Source organism: Leuciscus leuciscus, assembly GCF_965113295.1.
Source record: "Leuciscus leuciscus genome assembly, chromosome: 2".
Classification (NCBI taxonomy): domain Eukaryota; kingdom Metazoa; phylum Chordata; class Actinopteri; order Cypriniformes; family Leuciscidae; genus Leuciscus; species Leuciscus leuciscus.
The window spans coordinates 5,268,912-5,292,697 of record NC_138726.1 but is presented as its reverse complement, the minus strand read 5'-3'; the positions used below and the strand labels follow the sequence as shown (position 1 = coordinate 5,292,697).

The 23,786-nt window shown below is 36.0% G+C and overlaps 1 protein-coding gene across 3 annotated transcripts in view; it reads right to left on the bottom strand.

Annotated features, from left to right (window-relative positions):
* gramd2aa (GRAM domain containing 2Aa) overlaps positions 1–23,786 on the bottom strand; it is a 35,158-nt gene that overhangs the window by 3,553 nt on the left and 7,819 nt on the right. For 2 of the 3 annotated variants that reach the window (XM_082161025.1, XM_082161026.1), the window contains exons 2-9: positions 20,086–20,187; positions 11,993–12,050; positions 8,847–8,919; positions 7,539–7,642; positions 5,845–5,943; positions 2,726–2,797; positions 2,572–2,634; positions 1,321–1,498 (exon numbers count right to left, since the gene is read on the bottom strand). In XM_082161025.1, coding sequence (XP_082017151.1) covers positions 1,321–1,498; positions 2,572–2,634; positions 2,726–2,797; positions 5,845–5,943; positions 7,539–7,642; positions 8,847–8,919; positions 11,993–12,050; positions 20,086–20,187 — 749 coding nt within the window. Of the gene's footprint in view, positions 1–1,320; positions 1,499–2,571; positions 2,635–2,725; positions 2,798–5,844; positions 5,944–7,538; positions 7,643–8,846; positions 8,920–11,992; positions 12,051–12,163; positions 12,208–20,085; positions 20,188–23,786 lie in introns of those variants that run through there. The other variant, XM_082161027.1, reaches the window with a different exon arrangement.

The following is a 23,786-nucleotide window of genomic DNA, read 5'->3' as shown; positions in this document are numbered from 1 at the left end:
AATGGGGACATTAACTTCCAGTCGGGTCTGAGAAATTAATCCGCTCATAATGCGTTTCCAACGGCAGAGTTTTACCTGGCTTTACCCTCCTCAGAAGTTCAGCATCAGTCGGCAGTCATTTCATTACGTCACATGTTTATTGCAGAAAGGGCCATCCAGTTATTTATCTTGGAAATAAATATACTTATTTATACTTATATTGTTCAATTGCCTTCAGTTTTGATGCATGTCTAAAATCTCATAAGTCAAGAAAGACATCAAGGTTGATATTGCTCGTCTCATTCCCAAGTTATAGTTATAGTTTCACATTTTGTTAAATGCAATAGATCATGTAGGTATTTCATGTATACACATTACATATTAATAAGTATTAGTTATTTTAACTGATATTTTGTTTTAAAAGGTTATATTTATAGTACCAAAGAACTACTTTTCTTTGACCTTTCCGGATGCTCATGATTACTAGAGAGATTTTATTTTAAATCACTTTATAGAGATTTCTGAGGTCAAGCAGCAATCTTCTGAATGAATGGATTTAATGCACAATACAGATCAACTGACAGACATCATGCGGCTTTTGCTTGAACGTTCACAAAGAGCATCATCTATCTGAAATATTCTAGAGCAGATTTCTCTGTTCAACTATAGACTTTTCAATGACTTCCTAAGATTTTACTTGTGTCCATGACTTTTCCTGCACACTGTAAAAGTCCCTGTATGGTGTAAAACTAACAAGGATTTACTTCGAAAATAATCTGATTACAGAGCACACACAACACTGATAACGTGATATACGTAAAACATCCTTTGATCTATACTATTTAACTAAAGACCCACAACAAAATACAGGTGAAAAAATACGTGCAAAAGTTATAATTTTGATGATTATGGCTTACCCCAAATTCAAAATCTCAGAAAATTAAGAATTTTACATAAAAAAAAGAAAAAAAAGAAGATTTTAAATACAGAAATGTCGGCCCTCTGAAAAGTATAATCATGCATATGTATATAGTTATATATACTAAATATATTAGTTTCACCTTTTAATTTGAATTACTGAAATACACGAACTTTTGCACGATATTCAAATTTTTCGAGTTTCACCTGTACATCTGAAATATGCAATACTGACAATTTTTATAACTTCTAACCCATCGTTACTTCTTTAAAAAAAAAGTTGTGTGGCAGTACCATGGTATCGGATCATCAGATTCATATGTACATGACATATACATGCTACTCCCAGGTACTTTACAGAATACCACATACCATTGTCCATAGTATCAAATATGTAAGTACATTTTTTGGCGGGTCACTCACCCTCCAGAGGCTTGTCTGTCTGGAAAGGGGCGTCTACGGCACTCAGGCTGCTGGTGGAGTTTCCCAGTAAATCAGGAAGAGAAGAAGACACGGACACGACCGATGGCTTCCTCCTCCACTTCAGCACCGGAGGAAACTCGTCTGGGACAGGGAAAACTTCAGGGACAGGGAACTCATCCTACACCGCCACATGGAAGTACAGGACACACTAAGAATGAACTGCGCCCACTGAAAACGCATACATCCCTTTTATATCATTTACAGCCTGCATTCGTCGGGAAGTAGTATTGCGAATGACATTCTGTAATGAGACTAAATGCACAAGGCGCAGAGTTTGCAGCTAATTTACGTGCAAAGAGGCGCAAAACATTCATGTAATACTTCTAATAAACGTATATGTTCTCCTTTTCCTTCCCTGTTTCTGCCTCGGGATGGAGTAACTACAGATTACGTCATCTCCAGTTCGCATCCAATGTTTTCAGGCGACGCGGACAATTGTGAAGATTTCAGATGACGGGAACTCTGGAATCGACACGCAAAGCTTTCAAATATTATCCTAATATTGTAATTTTATCCTTATATTGTAATCAGTACGAGTACAAGTTGTAATTGCGCTAGTTCAGTCATGAAACTCTAGGGGGCGCAGGCTGATCGGCCCTTTACATGCAATCTGCAAGCCGTCACCAGCTGATCCTGCAGCCAATGAGATTGCTTGCTCAACATTTAAACATTTAAATAGTCTGTTTCAGTGTTTGCTGTAGGCTAGTCCTTTCAAAGCTCCTCTGAGACCCTCCACCTCCCCAGCTCCACCTGCCTAGATCTGTTACGGGATTTATTAGCAGTATTAGCATCCATACTTGCTCTGCAACATCTAGTTCACCAAGACCAAATACATTAACATTACCTTATTCAATGACATGCTAAAACTACTTTGAGAGTTTTCATGATTAAAATGACGTTAACTAACCACATAACATGTATTATTTTATAGCAGTATATGCACATTCCTTTGATACACTCATCTCTGGCTGATAACAGCATACTTGTAACATTGAAATAAGCATTTTTGTAAAGCTATTTTGAAACAATATGTATTGTATTGGTGTTTAAAGCACTTTGGCCAACATGTTTTTTTTTTTAAATGTGCCATACAAGTACGATCCCTATACTTAGCATGCGGATATTATGCACGAAAATGTAACATGCAAAATGTTCTCCAGAAGCCAGATCAATCTGGACTCTGAAACGTACCAGAGATAAAGAGTTAGGCTCCTCCATGTACTGCTTGAGGCTGAGGATCTTCTTCCCATTGACCTGTACGACAGATAGCAATACAACACACTTGTTATTAGGCTAATGCTGTTTATATAACGATCCAGCCCATGGGTATAGAGTAAACTCTCACCTGTAGATGTGTGCAGATGCGTCTCAACACATCATAGACGCTGTCTCTGGACAGTAGAGACACAAACACGTACTGTGCAAGGAGAGGACACAAACATATCAAAACATTACAATACATGGTGGATGTGTGGCATGTCAACCAACATTCCTGCTGGAAAACCCAGCTAAAACCAGCTATTGGTTTTGAAACATGTTAGTTGGTTTCAAACTGGTCCAAGCTGGTTAACAGTGGGGAAAACAATAGGGTCCAGTGCTGGTTGAAGGTCTTGAACCTTCAACAAATAGCTACCGTTTTCCAAAAGATGAAAGCTGGCGAACCATCCAAACCAGCTTGAACCACACTCTCTTATAAATAATGTTTTTACAGTGATGCCATTTTAGTTCCCCAAAGAACCTTTCAGGGATCAGTTCTTAAAAGAACCAATATTTTATTGATGTGAAGAATATTAATAATCTAAAGAAGAAACCATTTCTACTTTAAAAAAAGAACATTTAGTGCAATGGAAAGGTTCCATGGATGTTAAAGGTTCTTAATGGAACCATATATGCCAATAAAGAGCCTCTATTTTCCCATGTTCCAAGACACATTTACCACCTTAAACTGATTTTAGCTGGATTTTTCAGCAGAGATTAGAGATCGAGATTGAGATTGAGACAAACCACTCTGGTTTAATTTCACAATGTAGCGACATATAATCTCACTACCAGGAAAAGGATCACTAAGAGTGTGTGAAAGCCGATCCCATGGATTAATTCAAAACAAATGCAACCTTCAAGAGGAGTGGAGAAAATATTGAAATTATGTGCACATGAATGACCAAATCAATTCTCACTGATACCCGACTTCAAAAGATGCATGTTAACCTGAAAAATATCTGAAAATATGTTTGCAAACGACAGTGGTTAGAAGTGGAAGTTATATTTCAATATGCTTCATGCAAATTAAAGTCACCATGAAATCAAAATTGACCTTTTTTTTATGGGATATTGCAGTATTTATTATTTTTAATGATTTATCCGTGCAAATCGTTAATTAAAATATCTTCCCCTCCCTCTTGCAGTGACATAACGAGGGCGGGGCAACCTGTCACTCACATGAGATCGACCACAACCATCAAATAAATTCCCCGCGGACAAAATCAAGTCCCGCCCTACATTTTGTTCGAGAAGCCGTTTAACTCGGATATACGTCACAATTTATTATTTGCGAGATGCCATAAGTATATAGGTTGTGTAAAAGAGATATAAGTGTATTCACTTGTTTATCTGTAAAACAGAAAAAAGAGTATTTGCCACCATTGAATTTTATGATTCAGTTGCTTCTGAATTTTGATTCCAACTTTAATTCATTGTAGTTGCAATACCGACTGCCCATCTAAGATTTTACCAGGTGCAATTCAAGGCTGCAATACTCATTTTTCACAATGTCGTTTTGTTCTGCTTTTACTGAACAGGAAGTAAATGACTGCTTTTGAGAACTATAGAATTACAGACTATTTACAGGCATTAATCGTCAAAGCAATCTCCAATAAAACTGCTCTTAACACTCTTCAACATGAATACCGTGCTCATATCCGCTCTGACAAGTTCTACAGTAATATGAGCTAACTGAAGTTTTAACTGAAAAGAATCTGATGCCAAGTCCACTGACCCTCCCAATGGAAAGAAAAATCACATGAGATGTCAGAGAATTTCCTCTAGAGTTGAATGAGTGTGTGAGTGTGTGCAAAAGACAGAAATCTTAATGACACATTTTTCATTAAATTCCTTCAAGACTAAATGATAGCTGTGTTTATAGCTGTATAATCTCGCTACAGTGTGTCAACAATTGTCTCTATTTGTATGTATTGATATGGAATATTAGGAGAAACTTCTGAGACAATAATAATCCAATCTCCTGAGCAATGCATTATCCTCTGGTATCTGTATGTTTTCAACTTTTTATCGATAGCAATGGGATGGAAATTAAAGTAAATGTGACTTTTGCTTCTCCTGAGAAATAGGCCCTACACTGTAAAAAGGAATTTTTACAATTAATGTGCAACATGCAAACAATAGAGTGTTACTGGTTTCCGTCACTGACAAAAAAATTAAAAAGGCTAATTGCGACTTCTTAACTCGCAATTCTGACCTTTTTTCTTAGAAATGCGTAATATTAACTTTAATTAATTTCAAAAAGTCAGTCTTTTTACCTCAGAACTAGACTTTATAACTCTGGGGGGGGGGGGGGGGGGGGGGGGATTATGTTCAGAATTATGTTCAAATTGTCTTCAAAATTATTATTTTTATTGTTTTATTCCATGGCGGAAACAAGCTTCGATAGTTACTTGTCATTTCTTTGAAATTATTAGTGAAAATTGTTTCAAAGCCAATTTTTTTCAGTGCAACAATTTCTCGTTTCTCCTCTAGAGATTCAAAAGAGCTATAAAATAATGTGTAAGGTTCATTAGTTAACTACATTAGTTAACATGAGCTAATAATGAACTGCACATCTACAGCATTTATTAATCTTAGTTAATATTAATTTCAACATTTATTAAAATCAAAGGTTGTATTTGTTAACATTAGTTAATGCACTGTGAACTAACATGAACAAACAATGAACAGCTAGATTTGCATTAACTAACATTAACAGAGATTAATAAATACTGTAACAAATGTATTGCTCATGGTTAGTTCATGTTAGTTAATACATTAACTAATGTTAACTAATGAACCTTATTGTAAAGTGTTACCAAATAATCATATTTGCCAAGATAACAGAGTCTGCAATCAAACCTCAGAGATTTCAACAGGAACTCGAAAGTTTCCCATGAAGACAAAATGATCTGAGCTACGATTTCGACATTTGTTTAACCTCTGATATACTATCTGATCATCAGTTCTTTGCACTGCTGAATAATAGGTTTACTTTCTAAACCAGTGTTACCTACTGTACCTAACAAGAATTAAACGGTTCACTAAACAAAAAGGTATAAAATGTGTGATAAATGCAGACTGAAGTCAAGGATTCATACTGTGACCTGGAGTCTCAGTGTTTTGCAGCGGCGCAGCATGTGCTGACTAAAGCTTTGTATTTCAATCTGCCGGTCGGTGACCTGGAACCCAGTGGAAACGCACCTTCTGACTGCTGTCTGTGGTGATAGCCAAGCCATTGGGAACCAGACCCGCTGTCTTATGTTTCTTCACCATCCGCACAGACGCAACAGGAATGGCCACCTGAGAGGCGAGAGAAAGTTCCATGTTTCAAAGTGCATCTTCGCTTACCGAATCTTGCACACAACATTTTCCCTCTCAAGGATGGAAACTGGACCAGCTTCATCTAATTACTAAATAACGCAGGTCGCAAAGGAACGATATAACATTACGCTTAATTCAGCATAACAAACTGCAACATGGCAGCTGATGTTTTGATGTGAACAAAACATCTATATGATTATTTATGATAATCATCTATATAATATTTGTCAATTATACAGTAACAGGATTTAGTACAAAGTACACTGGAATTGATACTACCAAAACATTCCCAGCTATTTATTGAAATTATGAAATGTGACAGGGCTAATAAAAGTGTAACTTTAGGGTTAAGGCTCGTTTACACCAAGAACGATAACTATAGCGATAACTAGAACGATAACTATATTAGTGTCCACACCAGCGGACGATATCATTCTGTTTATTCTAAGCATCTGTTGCTTTAAATGCTCAAGCACTTTAATGCAGGATGGATTCTGATTGGCTGTCAGTGTTTTTATCGTTCATCAGCTAAAAAAAATCATAAAGTGATTCCAATGGTATCGTTTCTCTGTGCCGATAACTATAATGATAACGGTAAAGATAAAGTTCTTAAAATCATTCAAAATATAAAACAATAGCAGAGTTCACACCACAACAATAACGGCACAGAGAAACAATATCAATGAAATCACTTTCACAGTCTTTTTTTTTTTTTTCAGCTGATGACCGATAAAAACAATGACAGCCAATCAGAATCCACCAATCAGGTTTTAAAGCAACACTATGGAACTTTTCCTCTTCGGTCCCCCTACAGGTTGGAAGCGGAATTGTCCATTACCGCTGTCGTAAATAATTTAGCCTACCGCCGCTCGCACACACGCTCGCTGTTTATCCAGCGCAGGCTTTGGAATGAACGATGTCCACAGACAAGCTAGAGTATGTTGCATGATTTTATGAAAGCATGATGTATTGCGACATCAGAAACGAAGAAAAACAAAATAATGACTATTGTAACGCTTGACGTAAAGCAAGTCAAATTTGTAGTTTTCTTATGCCGATCTGGCAATCTTACATAGTGTGGTTATAGCAGATAAAGGACCGCAAAGCAGAGGCATAAGTGCCTTTCACCGTGTTTCAACTTGATGAACCACTGAAACGATTTTGGAAACATTATTTTAAGGTAAAATTTTTACATAGTGTTGCTTAAACGCAGCAGGCGACAAAACTGTAGCGCGCTTAGAATAAACAGAACGATATCGTCCGCTGGTGTGGGTGCTACTATAGTTATCTTTATAGTTATCAATCTTGGCGTGAACTGGCCTTAACTATAAAGAAAGTTAACCCAGGGTTTAGGAACATACAGGGGGTTTACCCGGGGTTTACAATGACCCATGGTTAACTAGTTCATTCTAGTTCATTAAGTGTGAAAAGCCCTATATTGTGGTAATAGGCTTTAGTTCTTTGGTATACAGTGGGAAAATACAGCTTCATATAACGTTCAGTTTTCAAATCAAACATATGCCACCGTTTCCAGGGAATGAACCTTCTAGTCGTGTCTATAATCATAGTCTCACCTTAATGTCTTTACCAAAGAGGTTGGCGTAGAAGCACAGCCAGTTTCGAGAGATGTAGAGTCGGCCTTGCAGGAGTATGTCCCGCAGCAGGGCACAGGAGTACACTAAAGAAGAGGTCACAAGTGCACTTATTTAAGAGAACTGAAGCATGCTGATCAGATTCTGACGTCGTTTCACTTGAATGACGGCTCTAAGCGGTTAAAATGCTGATGACAACATTATCAAACATCAAGATGAACCAGCAATACACTGGGGTCCAAACACCAAAAATCTGGGATTCCAAATATAATTTAATCCTTGAAGTATAAAATATTTGGAGTACAAAAAAGTTATGGCTTGATGAAGATTTTGGATATTACTGGATAATATGATCATCAGGTTTTACATAAAACACATTTGCGTTCGTGCAGCTCTAGGGACACACTAAGTTAATCAATTAAATGTACATTTATGTACATAAACTTCTCACGGCATGTTATGATGATTGTGAATTGTAAATAACATTATAAAATATGTAATATAACAATATGCACTACCGTCCGGTAAGTTTTTTTATGTTTTTGAAAGAAGTCGCTTCTGCTCACCAAGGTTGCGTTTATCAAAAACAGAAGCCTATAGTGTATAATGTTAGAAAAGCTTTATATTTCAGATAAACGCTGAGCATTTTAACTATTCATCAAAGAACCCTGACTAAAAAAAATTTAACAATAGTTTTCATCATTGATGATAATCCGAAACGTTTCTTGAGTATCAAATCAGCATATTATTATGATTTCTGAAGGATCATGTGACACTGAAGACTGGAGTAATGATGCTGAAAATTCAGCTTTGGATCACAGGAATAAATTACATTTTACAATATATTCACATAGAAAACAGTTATTTTAAATTGTAAAAACATTTCATAATATTACTGTTTTTACTGTATTTTTGGATCAAATAAATGCAGCCTTGGTGAGCAGAAGAGACTTCTCTTACCAATCTAAAACTTTTGAACGGTAGTGAATATTGTTTGGACTAAATATTTTCTTAAAAATAATAATGCATGTAAATTAAACAGAAACTTCAAATGTTTATTAAATTATAAAAATGCAATAATTTGGAAGCAAGGTTCTGATCTTTGCCCCTTTCTGTATTTAATAGACAATTTTATTAATGCGCAAATTTCACATAAGCCAAAACAAGCAATGCTATTGAGGAAACTAGAGCTGCACTATTAAGAGAGGAATTTCACAAGGTCACTTGACAAAGGAGATGCTAGATGCAGTAAAGTGAAACGGTATAGAAGGAGAATGACACCGAACGTACCCTTCATGAGAAGCTCGTCTTTGGGAACGCTCTGGAAAAGCTTGTGGAACTGCGCATTATACTTGCTGACGGTCTGTGAGGAAGCAGAGGACAGAGAAATCAGCTGTTTCGCACAGCTCTTCTGCAGCCTGGCTCTCTCTCGTAAGGGATGCGAGCTCTGCACCAAACTGAGCATGCTGACACGACACACACACTCCACACGAGCCGAGAGACAGTGTGTGTGCTGCGGTTACACTGTCCCGGGACCCGAGAGCCAGCTCAGCTTCAGCTTCAGCTCCGTCCTATTCCTGTGAGTGAAGTAAACAGCGTCTCTTCTTCCTATACAAGCGTGTCTCTCTCTCTCTCTCTCCGCAGAAGAAACACCCACTGCACCTCGACGGAAAACTTGTGGGCTTGTTTCTAGCGCATTTGTCTTCACTGGTGTGTGTGTGTGTGTCTCACTCTTGCTTCCTGCAGCTCAGAGCGTCTCACTGTCACTGATGCATTTGGGTGATGTTCATTAAGTAGATGGGCTGATCCAATCAGGAGTGCACCGTGAATGTTTAACCCTGAGTGCTGTGTTCATTATAAATGATTTATCAGTGCACATCTTTTTTTTATTCATGTGCCCTCGTAATCTTTAAAGGGATAGTTCACCCAAAAATGATCCCATGATTTACTCACCCTCAAGCCAGCCTAGGTGTTTATGACTTTCTTCTTTCAGACGAATACAATCAGAGTTATATTCTGGCTCTTCCAAGCTTTAAAATGGAAGATAGTCCATCCCATCATAAAAAATAATCCATACCGCACAATGGGGTTAATAAATGCCTTCTGACGCGAAGCGATGGGTTTTTGTAAGAAAAATATCTTTATTAGCTATAATAACTAGCTTCCAGCAGAAGGCCGACTCTGGTTATCTCTGTATGTAACCTGTATTTTAGGCAGCAATAAAACAAAATATGTTATAAAACACAACTCTGCCTCTTTTCCTTTTCATTTGAAAAATCTTAAACATTAATAGCCATACAAATGTGATTCAGGCAACAAGTAGCATTCATTGATTATCTTCACTGCATGAATATTTATAACAAAACGAAATATAAAACCCTGCCTCTTTTAGTTTACATTTAAAAAATATTAAACATATTAATATAGTTCAGGCAATATGTGCATATGTATTCTGATTAGTTTCACAGTAATTGAATGAAATATGACATAGAACACAATCCAAAGTCTCTTTTTGTTAAATGTCAGAATTAATGATCCATTATGAAAGTATACGTAAAAGGTATAAGAAGCAATACAATAAGAAATAAAGCAAACAATTCAGTCAAACGTATAAAGTCAGCGCTCTAGTAGGCTACAACAGTAAAGTTAAATACATAAAAAGATTTGCCAGGGGACAAATGATAGATTCATGAGACCAAAGGTCGCCTGTTAAATACACACAAGACAAATTATATCTCTCGTTTAACGAGTACAGAGACATCAGAGCCAGCGGCAAACGTCAGAAGACCTAGCCGAGGAAAACGCTGGTCCAGGCGAGGTTAATAAGCGCCCGGTGATAAACTGGATCACACAACTACGAAAACATTATATACAATTTTCAAATAGGGGCAATCTTGGGTTTATTTGGTAACACTTTATTTTACAGTGTCTTTGTTACATATGTTACATGTACTTACCATAGTAATAACAGTAAATGATGCATAATAACATGTAACTAACTCTCAACCCAATCCTACCCTAACCCTAAAGTACATGTAGTTAATTAATACTACTCGGTACATAATTACACTGTAACAATGACACCTTAAAATAAAGTGTAACCCTTTATTTTAAGGTAATTTAATTGTATATATTTAAGTACTGAGTAATATTAATTAACTACATGTACTTACTATAGGGTTAGGGTAGGATTAGGGCTTGGTTGAGGGTTAGTTGCATGTAATTATGCATAATTTACTGTTATAACTACGGTAAGTACATGTAACATATGTAACGAAGACACTGTAAAATAAAGTGTTACCCAATCTTGATAAATAAACCACAGATCTGAGCTTTAAACAACTACATTCTCGCCTGAGAAACTCTTAAAACTAAATTTCATGACACAATAACAGTAGTATTTTTAAATTACACGGGTTGTCTCCTCCACCATTGACGCTTGCTGGTTGATGCGAGATGCATTCTGGGATACATGGCTGTCTCAAGTCAAGTAACAAGTCCCCTCTTGATGCAAGAACACGTCCGGGATTTGAACCGTACTTGAACTTTGAATTGGAACAGAACTTGTGCAGCGAATGATAATGTTTCACAAGAACACAAGTACAGACAAGACCGCGTACTGAGAAACGCCACTTGACTCAAACTTCCTGAGTAGCAAAGCTGTGGTCACAGAATCTACTCTGAAATCTAACAAATTAGCAAGGCGCCAACGTCATTTGTACAATCAGTGCGCCTTGGACACTTGAGACACAAGTAAAAGATTATAAGATATCAAAACAAATAGCATTTATTTTTTGGAAATATAGCACAGTCATTTTCTTGTGTCAGATGTTAGTGGAATGTGTTCATAAGTATTATGGTTATGGTTATTCTCCTGAGAGCGCTTCATACATACACTAAAGATCACTACGACACCAGGTGGCTAAAATGATTTCACAAATGCTGAGTCATTCCTTGAATGTGGTGCTTTTTCCACCTTTTTGTTGAACTAAATATCAGATCTTTGGAGGAGGATATTTTTATTGTTTATTGTCAATTTATTTATCATATCTTAAAATTGTTTTGCCCTATTAGTCCCTGCTGTAACTAAAACACATCTTCCCTCCATTGACAGGCATTCAAAAATATCTGTGTATTCTGACAAACTTCGATTAATGTAAATGTAAATGTCAATGGAAAGCTTTACAGATCTCCTTTCTTGGTTTATGACCGAATAATGTCGTTTATTATACAAACAGAATCTGGGGACGTAGAAAAATCATGTCTCATCTGATAGAAAATGCTTAGAAACACTGTATTATATGTTCAAATATACTTTCATATTTTGACATTCAGACATTTTAAAATATGAAAAAGTGTCCAAATATTTTTCAGATCACTGTTATATACAGGTTAGACATATAATGAAACTGAATCGTATGGCATCGGGTACTTACAGATCCACGGTAGCATTTCTTGAGGTCCTCAAATGACAGATCATCTATTAGATGCAACCTGTAATATATAGAGAAAAATATATAAGAGGTTCAACCCGGATAACCAACATGATTTCGTTTAAATTAGTAGCATAGACTCATGATAAAAGCACATATAAAGTGAACTTATACATTTCCCCCTGTGATATGGAGTTCGGCATTTATTCTGTTAAGCACTACAACAAAACTGAGCAAACACAGTCTTGTTAATCTCAGGACGAACTCATGACAATTCATGATGACCGTCAGCCCTCTAAATGTGCTCATGCTCAGGCCCGAGGCAGAGAGCCGTCCCATTACATGAAGCTTATGACTGTTACATACTCCAGATAAGAGCTCGAGACATTCACGTGACATACGAAATAGATTTTATTTTGATGGTCCCAAGTTTAGATATTCTGTTGACTATAAATAAAGTTATACCAACATGTCTAATAACTAGGTTAGGGGTAGTAGAATAAGTTGACATGTACTTGTAAAGTTACATGAGTCAGCAGAATGTCTGTTGAGGAGCATAGCAGATATTTAGCAGACTGTCTACTAATACTGTAATGAATTAGTTGACATGTAGGTACAAGGTTATATATAGTCCACAGAATGTCTAAAGGGGAGCATCAAAATAAAATGTTACAGATTTTTTCACAGTTTAGTTTTTGTTAAGACATCATTTATGAATCAGGTGTTATGCAAACTTCTGTTCATATGGTAAGCAGGGTTTGAAATTAAAGATTTCAGAAAAGAGACTTTTTGGCTTTTTCTTTTTATTGTTGTCAATGGAGGAGAGGCTTATGTGCTGAATTCAGGATGCTGAATAAAAAAATAAATAAAAAAATGTAGTAGCCAAATTGGCTGGTGAGTGAAAAGTTAATTTTAATCTCTTGATACAAGTATTTGCGATGGTATAAGGCCCTCTAACTAAAGTACTACAATGGGCATTCCTCAAGGGTCAGTTCTGGGACCGCTTTTTGTTTGTTTGTTTTTTGACATCTTACATGAATATTCTGGAATATTGTATAAATACTAATTGTCACATGTATGCAGATAATACTGTTATTTATGCATCAGCAAATACTCCAAGTATGGCATTCAAAATGTTAACAAATCAAATTATTCCATTGTCTCGGTGGATGCAAAATAAATTGTCCGACGCTATATGAAAAATGTTTCAACGTGTTCTCTATTAAAAATCAACAATTGCTGATTTTATAATTATGATCGATCAAAATCAAACCGAGAAAGTTTAGGTATAACACTGGAGTCTCAATTACAGTTTGACCAACATATAAAAAAAATGAGCAAAACTATTTTAACAAATTTGAATTTGATCTTATATACCTGTTAAAGGCAGCAGCCAAGTTGTATAAATATGCAATTAATTTTTCACATCTTTTGTGTGACTACTTTGAGTCAGACTCTTTAATCCGTTACTATACCAATAGTATCACTTATACCATTATACTATACCAATTTATCACCAGGGGCCGGTTTCACAAAGCTATTTTAGACCGGTCTATAGTGTTAGTCAAGTCTAAAATTTGCTCATAGTCTAGTCTAATGCAAGTTAGACTGTTTCACAAAAATAAAGACTGACTTAATTTAGACACCTAAAAAATTAGACACCTAACCCCCAGGCTAACTTAGGTCTAAGATTCTGTTACCTTGGCAACCAGCAGTAACAATCAGTTACATTACAAACAGCCAAAAGAAAAGGGAAAATGGCTCATAATTGAAACATTTCTTCTTGTTACTACATTCTCCGCAAAATTTGCCAAGTAAAATGTCTTTGTAACTGTTATACTCCAACAAACACATATGTTCCGCTGGGGTAAACTGCACTGAGCGGTTGAATGCGCTTACTCGATCCGCCATGTTTTTTGTTTTGAAAAGTGTCTTAATTTACCCAGAATGCATTGCAGTGTAGTCCTACTTAAGATAGTCAGAGTCTTAAGTGCTTTGTGCAACGGTCTGATTTAGATGTCTATCTGAAGTCTGACTATCTACTATATATCTAAGTCATAGTCAAAGTCTATCTTTGTGAAACCGGACCCTGTATATAAACAGGCTTTTAAAAGAAGGCTTTGGATGAGAAGTCAATGAATCTGATTTTTTTTTATAGTTTAGTTCCAAAGGTTATTTGTCAATTAATAATGAAACAAGAAGAAAAGGGAATTACTCATAGGGGTGCAAGAAGTCATAACTGGGTAACACTTTTTTTTCATCAGACTAACTGTAACTGTAACTGTAACATGTCAGCTACAAATGACATCAGAAATGAGATTATGACACCAACTCTCTTTATTCTACAGGCTCAAAGATAAAGAGCTGTGTTGGGAACGCAGGCACATGGAGTCCTCTGGCACAATGGCACATGTTCCCCTATCTCACTGTATACGGCTGCTGACAGGACAAATGCATCTGTTATGCTTTTATCATCATTCAACATAACAGGGAACCCCGCTACACCCACACTCGTGAACACAAACATGTTTCTTTTCACACATCATTGTTCCCGAGAAGATACAATTATGTCCCCTTAGGCCGCTATTGTTTCCACTGCACTATGCTGTTGAATCCAATAAAAATGAGCATCTATTATAGATGATTCTACTGTATATTCCTTTTGTTGCCACTTGAACACAGACACAATGCGTCAAGTAGTGCTGACTGAGTTACAAACATTGGCGTGCTTTAATGTAATAAAAACAAATAGAGAGTAGTGTGTGAGACACAAGTGTGTGTTTTTCAGAGCAACATGTGATGTGGCTTCCTGTGTGGTGAGTGAGTCGAGAATGGCACTAAATGTCAACGAAATGTGGTATGCAATGTGTACAGAAAATATGGAAGACATAGGCTACTACATTTGTCTTTGACTTGGACCAAAAATATATATTTTGTCTGCAGGGCTGCATACTCATTTTTGTCCAGTAAAATGAGGATTTTCCTTCTTTTAAAACTACATAGAAATCACCAGTAGAAAAACACAGGCTATTCCCATCATCCTCTGCACAAGAGCAGCACAAGAATCACATAATAGATCAAACTTCAGTTAATGTGCATCATTTACTCTAAATTATTGCATTCAAAATCAAATTGAGCTACGGTTGAACCATTACATTTTGCTTTTTGGATTAATGTTAAATATGTTTATTTTAACAAATGTTTTAATGCATTCTCTGTCTTTTGAACAAACGTATGTCAATTAATGAAAGATTCAGCTGAGGTCATGTCTGTCCGCAAATCTGCATATTGTGTTTGGGATCAGTGGCCATTGGCTCTCACACCTGAATATTTAAATAAGTGGGCCTTGCAAAGAAAGGAGGCTTTGGGGGACTTTTAAGTTATTGTAAACAAATGTATAGTTGTATTAACAGTTCTCTTTAGTATTACATTTGTTTTGGGTTATAATATTTGTATAGTGTATATGGTCACCATCATGGAGATTAGTGTTCCTTCTAACCAAGTCAAACTTGTTCACAAACATTATTTTTATGTATTAAAAAATTTTCAATTTAGCTTCATCAGTGCTGGAGTAAAGAAATCTCAATTTAAAAAATAAAAAATAAAAAAAGTTTTTGACAGTGTTCCAAACCAAAACTGTTTACTTGTAACCTTGGTTGGATTTGCTCACTTAATTGAAACAAAAGAAACAAAGTCTCATCTTTCAAATTCTGTCCATTTTATCATGAAATTCAAACAATAAATGGCATTTTGACGCTCGTACACGTATCGTGACAGATCGCCATAGCACCTCAGTTCAAGCAGCAGCGCAAGTCTTTTCTTCCACTTTAATACAAGTTGTAGCGCTAAAAAACATGCATGAATATCAAAAGCTATGCTGAAAGATACAGTACAACTTACCGAAATGTATCACGTCTCATGTCTCATGTACTTTAAGTTATACTTCTTTCCACTCCCTTTCGAGCAACTATTATTAATGTAAATAATGTATGTGGATATGTGTATCAAAATTGTAATGTGTGTGTGTCAGGGATGGAAATTAACTTTTTTGTCCACCGGCCACTGTGGCTGGTGGATTTCAAAATCTACCAGCCATTCAATGTTTTTACCAGCCACTTTCTTGTTTTTAACCGACAATGTAACTGCATGTGAAAATTAATAGTACAAGATCTACAATACTTAAAGGGATACTCCACTTTAAAATGAAAATTCTGTCATCATATACTCACCCTCATGTTGTTTCAATCCTTTATGAATTTCTTTCTTCTGCTGAACAGAAAGGAAGATATTTAGAAGAATGTCAGTAAACAGAAAGTTTCTGGTCTCATTGACTTCCATAGTAGGAAAAAATACTATGGAAGTCAATGAGACCAGAAACTGTCTGTTTACTGATATTTTTCTCAATATCTTCCTTTCTGTTCAGCAGAAGAAAGAAATTCATAAAGGATTGAAACAACATGAGGGTGAGTATATGATGACAGAATTTTCATTTTAAAGTGGAGTATCCCTTTAAGCAGTTTATTTAATCTCAAGTCTCAATGAAATACTTACATTTTCTCTTTCTCTCTTATACACGCTTTCTCTCTTATATATATTTCTCTTTTTTACCTGGATGTGGCATTTGGATGATTCGTGGTATTTTATGGCTTCCAGTTTTACGTTTTTAGTCCCAAAAATGAAACTAATAGGCCCTGTTTACACGAGAACGCTCGCGGGTGAAAACGTAAAAATATTTGATCAGATGTGCCTTTCGTTTAGACGGCGACGGCGTTTTTGGGGCTTAAAAACGCAAAAAAAGTGAAACCATCCTCCAGAGTGGAAATCTTCAAAACGCTCCACCGTCGCGTCGGTGCGTTCACACCGGACGCGCGAGTGATTTCAATGTTAAGTCAATGCAAAGATGTTTTCTCTGCAGACCTCTTAACCAGCTCTTAACGCCTGCGATGTAACGCCACATTTTCTTTGAAGGTGTCCTCCTCTAAAAGTGTCCGCCGTCCGTGTGAAACAGTATGCTATTTTTATTTACCCGCCACGGTGGCCGGTAGGTGAAGCGAGTTTACCCGCCACATCACAAAATCACCCGCATTTGGCTGGTGGCGGGTGCTAATTTCCATCCCTGGTGTGTGTGTGTGGTACACATGTGTATATGTATATGTGTGTGTATATATATATGTGTGTATGTGTATAGTTATTATTTGTAATGTATATGTATATGTATGTGTGTGTATATGTGTGTACGTATATATATATATATGCATATGTATGTTTATGGGAGATAAACTGTGCTATGTTTTTTTTATATTGTGTTTATATATATATATATATATATATATATATATATATATATATATATATATATATATATATATATATATATAATTTTCTTTTTTATTGCTCGAAATAAATTTCAATCAATCAATCAAAATACTCGCCCAATCAGTTTTCAACCAATAAAACAGCTTGTTAACAATGACACTTAACATTGGGAAAAGTTATTAAATGTTCACAGTTCGTTAGCTAGCTATAAAACACTAAAGAGGAGCTTATTTACTGGTAATCATATATGTATGCTTGAATAAATTTGTAATGCAGACAAGTGCTAATGAAAACTACCTTATGTGCAACTGAGCTGTATGCAAACATTTCAGGTTTTTTGTGTAATTATTATATCGGAAAATAAATAGCAGTTGAATATAACAGCTCTGTTGTTCATTTTAACCTCTAATATTATAGTAAAGAGTTTCCCTTAAGAAAATCTAACTACCGGTATCGACAGATATCATTCTGAATAATTGTTCAACCCGCTTTAAATAGGTTTGGCTCTGGTATCATGGCATACACAGACTGAAATATGGACATCCATGTGACATGTCTCGCATTAATAACCATTCATTTCAGCTGCCACAAACTACTTTAAATAGATTAACTCGTTTCTCTTTGATCTCTAATCAACAAAAATGATCAGAAATCATCATCCACTCGCAGATACCTTTAAAACGACAGTAAGATATAAACACAAATGCTGCTGTGTCTCCTGTGCAATGCAGACATGAGTCACGAGCTCTTATTCTGCTCACGGTGAGAGTTTCAGACTGACAGCGTGTGTGTGTGTGTGTGTGTGTGTGTGTGTGTGTGTGTGTGTGTGTGTGTGTGTGTGTGTGTGTGTGTGAGTGTGTGTGTGTTTGCCCTTGGCTGAGCTTCTGCATAGACAGGCGGATTAACAGCCAGAACACATCTCGAGCCAGAAACAGAATATGTTCTTGTGTACGGTCAATAATTCATCTAGAAGCAAGTAAAAGGGGACAAAGATTTTCAAACTTGAGGAAACACAATACAGGCTCTGTGATACTGAGCTGTTCAGTCATTCAGCGGATCATATAGTGCTCAACTAAACCCCGTCTGGAAGCACATCACACTTACAAGAAGTGCACAAGTACACATATAACGGAATCTGCCACCATGTGAATTAGTTTAACTCATTCCTAACATTCCCAACATTTCCCAAGAGAAATGCACTTAACTGTCTTGAATGTGCACTTTTAGTGTACTTCAAATGTTAAAAGTATATTTAATCCAATAAAAACTTACTTACATGACTATACTTAACACATTTAAGCACACTTTTTAAAAAACTGCACTTTGTAATAATGTCAAAATAAAAGTTTTACTTCAAAATAAGAGTACTTCTTTAAAGCTTGAATATTTTAAAGGATTGACTAACATACTAAAGCTCATGTAAAGTACTTGATTATAATTTTAACATTAGTGTGTTATTCAATTTTACAATTAAAGTTAATATTTTAGATGCAACTTCACTACAAAAGTCTAATTACAAATATATTTAAATAAATTACATGCATATTTCAATAAATATTATGGTAACACTTTAGTTTAAGGTCCAATTCTCACTATAACTGCTTATTATCATGCATATTAGGCTGTTTATTAGTGTTTATAAAGCACATATTAATGCCTTATTCTGCATGACCATATTCTACATTTCTTAATCCTAAACTTAACAACTACCTTACTAACTATTAATAAGCAGCAATTAGGAGTTTATTGAGGCAAAAGTCATAGTTAATAGTGAGAATTAGACCCTAAAATAAAGTGTGACCGAAATTATATTAAAGTATATTTTAGTTTACCATAAATGCTTGTCAGTACATTCAGGGCAATAGAAGTACTTTTGACATTTAACATGCAGTTCAGTTTCTGAAAAGACATTCCTTTCACACTTAACTATATTCTTTTAATGTATAGTATTTCTGTAATAATGCTGTATTTAAAAGTATGCCAAAGTGTTCTTCTTTTTCATAAGGGAAGTTCTTGAATATAAGAAGCTTAAGGGTCACATAAGGGGTATAGATTTCATAATAAAACATTTTAATAAGTTTTTTAATTTGCTAATTTTATTTGATTAATGATTTTGATCAGTGCATTTGTGTCAAGTTTGTGTGTAATATAGTAATAGAGTAGTAAGGAGTGTGTTGAATTTTTTTATTGGTGCCACTTGTGATTATTAATGCTCCGCTGTAACGGGATAATCAGCTGAAAGACTGTCATTTCTCATCACAGAGATTGTAATAAATTATTTGTGAGATAAAAATCATTATTCAGCATGAGATGGTATTATAGAAAAGACCGTGTGATTGTACTAAACTAATATTTTACTTGAATATTGTGTTTGCAGTCTGAATTGTATATGAATGGGATAAAAAAAAAAGACTGTTTAACAAAACATAATATGTAAATATTAAACGTCTTTCTGTTCAAATTGTTTTGTTTATTGGGGAAGGAAGCCAAAAAGTGTCACTTCCTGCTGAATATCTATTATGACTGCCTCATCTTAACTAATATATTTTCCAGATCATGTCGGGTCACAGCTGGAGCCTCTCCCAGCGTCTCCTCCCACAGGAAAACCCCACAATAAACACCAGGAGAACATGCAAACTCCACTCAGAAAGCTCAGCGGGACTCAAACCCTGGACCTTCTTGCTTCAACCACTCAAATACATTCAACTTATGACATGAAGCCATGATGATATAAATGATAAACCCAGATGATCTCCTTTTACACTCAAGCCCTAACTTGCCTGAAATGCATGTCCTCGTCCTTCGAGGGCTCCGACTGATCGTGAGGTGTTAGGAGCCCGATCTCTTCAGCCGGATCCTGGTGATCACTCATGGTCCTAGGCCTGCAAAACACACACAACAACAACACGTCATACACACTTCTAATGAACATTTAGCCTTTTCCCAACGAGCACATGCTATTTCTGGGCTACAATTAGAGAGCTGTGATAAATGGACCAGTGCTGAGAACGCTGCTCTACTGCATGGCCTATTCTTCCCTTGTTATCTTTAATTGGGAAGCTTCATTAGGCGTGAGTTTGAGTCATCTCTGTGTGCACTGACAGACCGGTTCCTGTTTTTGAAGGTCACATCATTTGATCCGCTGTTTAATGCACCCCAGAGACTGAACACACACTGCTATACGCCACACACACACACACACACACACACACACAGCTGGTGCGCTGCTCCTCTAAAACGCTTAACTAGCAGTTCTCCTGCTGATGCCCCTCACAGGACAGCAATGAGAGGAGGGCAAAGAGCAACATATGCAACCTACCGTGTTTAAAAGTACATAGAGAAATACATAGACAGGGGGATTAAACGGCCAGCGCATGATTATAGTAATTAGATGATAGTTACTGAAGATTTTTTTAAAGGGTCATGTCATATATTTCATCATTAATATTTTTTCTAGCATAAAGTACTTTTTTTTCACTCTCTCTCTCTCTCTCTCTGACACTTAGAATGAAGAACGGCATTTTGTGTTGCTGTGCCTTTAAGAAACGCCCCCTTCACATGTGAACTGGAAGAAAAGCTCTTTGCTCCGCCTTCGCACAAGCTGCTGCAGGTTTGATGTTAAATATATATATATATATATATATATATATATATATATATATATATATATATATATATATATATATATATACACATATATGTATATATACACACACACACTGTATATATATATATTCAATTACTTAAGATGTAACATCAAAATAACACTAGATATTATCAAGTACTTTACAAGTTTATACACTACTTCAAAATAACTTTTTTAAAGCATGACAACAGATTATTAAAACATAATAATTTAAAATGTACTTTAAAGCAAAACATGTAATTTGACACTATTACAAAGTGTACATTATTAAAAGTGTACTTAAGTGTGTTAAGAAACATAGTAATGAAAGCATACTCTCTTTAATTACACTTAAGTAGCCTTTTATTTCATTACGATTATATTACCAGCAAGTTTTTTTTTTAAAGAAGATTTAAAAGTTATTATTTATTTTTTATAATTAAGCACACTTCTTGGATGGCTTAAAATGACTTAAAGTAAGACAAAATTAGCAAATCAAGATGTGTAAACATATTTCTTTCTTTAAAAAAAAGATTTTTACTGTTTACTCAAGATTTACTGTCATTTTTATGTAAGGAGTGAACATGATATATCAAAGAAATTTAAACTTGGAAAGGTCATGGAAATTAATAAAGTCATGATAAATGTTCCTTATTTTGTCAAGCTAAAAAAAAAAAAAAAAATCATCAGATAGAAATTGCAGAAATTTGCTATTTCTCAGAAAAAAAAAAAAAAAAAAAAAAAAACTGTATTCTGTGAAAACACTGATGAACATCTCGCAGCAACATTTGTAAAGAACTTTTATGGGAAGCCGGTCTTTACGTGTCGTCTTAACGCAGTCACCACTGCTGGGTCGGGTCGTTGAGGTGTAAATGTGGACAATCATGTGTCGATGTTCATCTCAGCTGCTCTTATGGATACAGATTCTGAAAGTGTATAGTACTATGAACTGTTTATATCATGATATGACGCCTAGAGCTGTCCTAAATGTTAGAGGTTACTCAGTGCCCTCCTTGTTTCTCTCTATATTAACACGTATTTACGAGGCAGAATAACTGCTAATCCATTTAGCCGAATCAACATTAGCCTGCAGGCACAGAAGCCTCTCTTAAAGACACACCACCATTGTTTTTCTGCCACTGCTGACAAAATTGGCACATGCTGCAAGAGAACAGTTTCAGTGAACAGTTCTTAAAATAACCCTTTTTTCTTAATGTGAAGAACATTTTAACTATCTAACAAACCTTTTCCACTATACAGAACCTTTTATGCAATGGAAAAGTTCTTTATGGAACCGTGTTTGCTCTGAATACACATGATTTACAAGACCTTAAACAAACAACCAGTCAGCTTGTGGACGTACAGAAAAGCATGTCTACCAAATCAACTTAGGTAAATGAAAGTCTTGTGTCTAAATGTGTCTAAACAACAGGCAGCATTTCAGTCATGTACACGGTACAATAGCACCATTCAAACTTAAAGGGACAATGTGTAGTTTTTTAGGTATTTTATTATCTAAAATCAATATTTTTATTCATAAATATGTCCTCAATGGTGTACAAATACCTCTGCTAATGATCTGACTTATCCTCGTAAATGAAGAATTTATTATCTTTATATACATGGGACGGGTAGGTCCACGGAGGCGTCCATGTCGTTCCGCCATCTTGAAACACTTTAATAGCAGAGAGGGACAAAAAGTACTAGGCCAACGCGTTTTCGTTCAGAGCCAGCGTCACGTGACTGGAGGAGCAGAGCAGTGAGAGGCGCTTGTCACTGCCCCGGCAAGTTTAAAAGGCTGCACTGTACGGTCATTTATAATGGAGGAGTCCATACATATGCTGAGTCACAGGATAAGGAGTCCTCGTCGTCGAAAAAGTCCAAAATAGACCATAAAAGGAAACGTGACCGGAGATTACAAAAAACAAGGGTTAATGTCGGAATAGCTAATGCAGGAGAAAGCTTTCAAAAGAGATGCTGAAGTTGCCTGCTTTCTTCTCGACAGGTAAGTCAATGTTACGGTCTTAATTACAAGCTTTTTTTTATATATATAGACAGTAGAACATTTATAGTTAAAAGTTAAACAGGCGAATAGCAGCCATTGAGTAAAGAAGGCCCTAAAAACAAGGTTGTAAGTTTTGTTTGTTCAAAACTGTAACATTCGTTTGTTCGTTGTGTCAATATGCAGTTTGTTTGAAATAACAACTCAGTTCAGCCGAAGGAAAACTCGATGAAGTGCTATTATAAGACATCCTGTCATAGCTTTTTGGTACATAACGGCTACCGTAGATTTGAAAAAGCGAGGCGCTGGAGAGCACTATTTGTTTGAATGCAAAATACAATTTCACCGCTAGATGGGAGAAAATACTACACAATGTCCCTTTAAATAAATGTGACACTGGACCACAAAACCAGTCTTAAGGCCAATTTATACTTCTGCGTCGGGTTCGCGTAGAAGGTACGGCGTAGCATACGCATTGACGTGTACCATACGTCGTACCCTTCGCCGTACCAGAGAATGTCTAATAGGAAGAGAATTGGCACTCTCTGCTTACTTCCGGTTTCTGGACTGGCTGCAGTAACACGTCTCTGTCCATGCGGGGGCGCTCGCAGGCGAGTGCAGAATGAATGGAGGTCTATGGCGAAAAACCCTCAAAATCCACTTTTCTCAGGATATAATTTTTTGTCTAGTAATTTGAATGTTGTATTCGAAAGGAGATGCAAAGAAATTACACATTGCTGGGTGTTAGATTTTTTAGAGTCACTTATTTGGTTTAAAAAGTCTTTTAAAATGTCAATGACGTCAGAATGCTGACGTCATTAGCAGAATGCTAGCGTGTTATGGGCAACAACAAC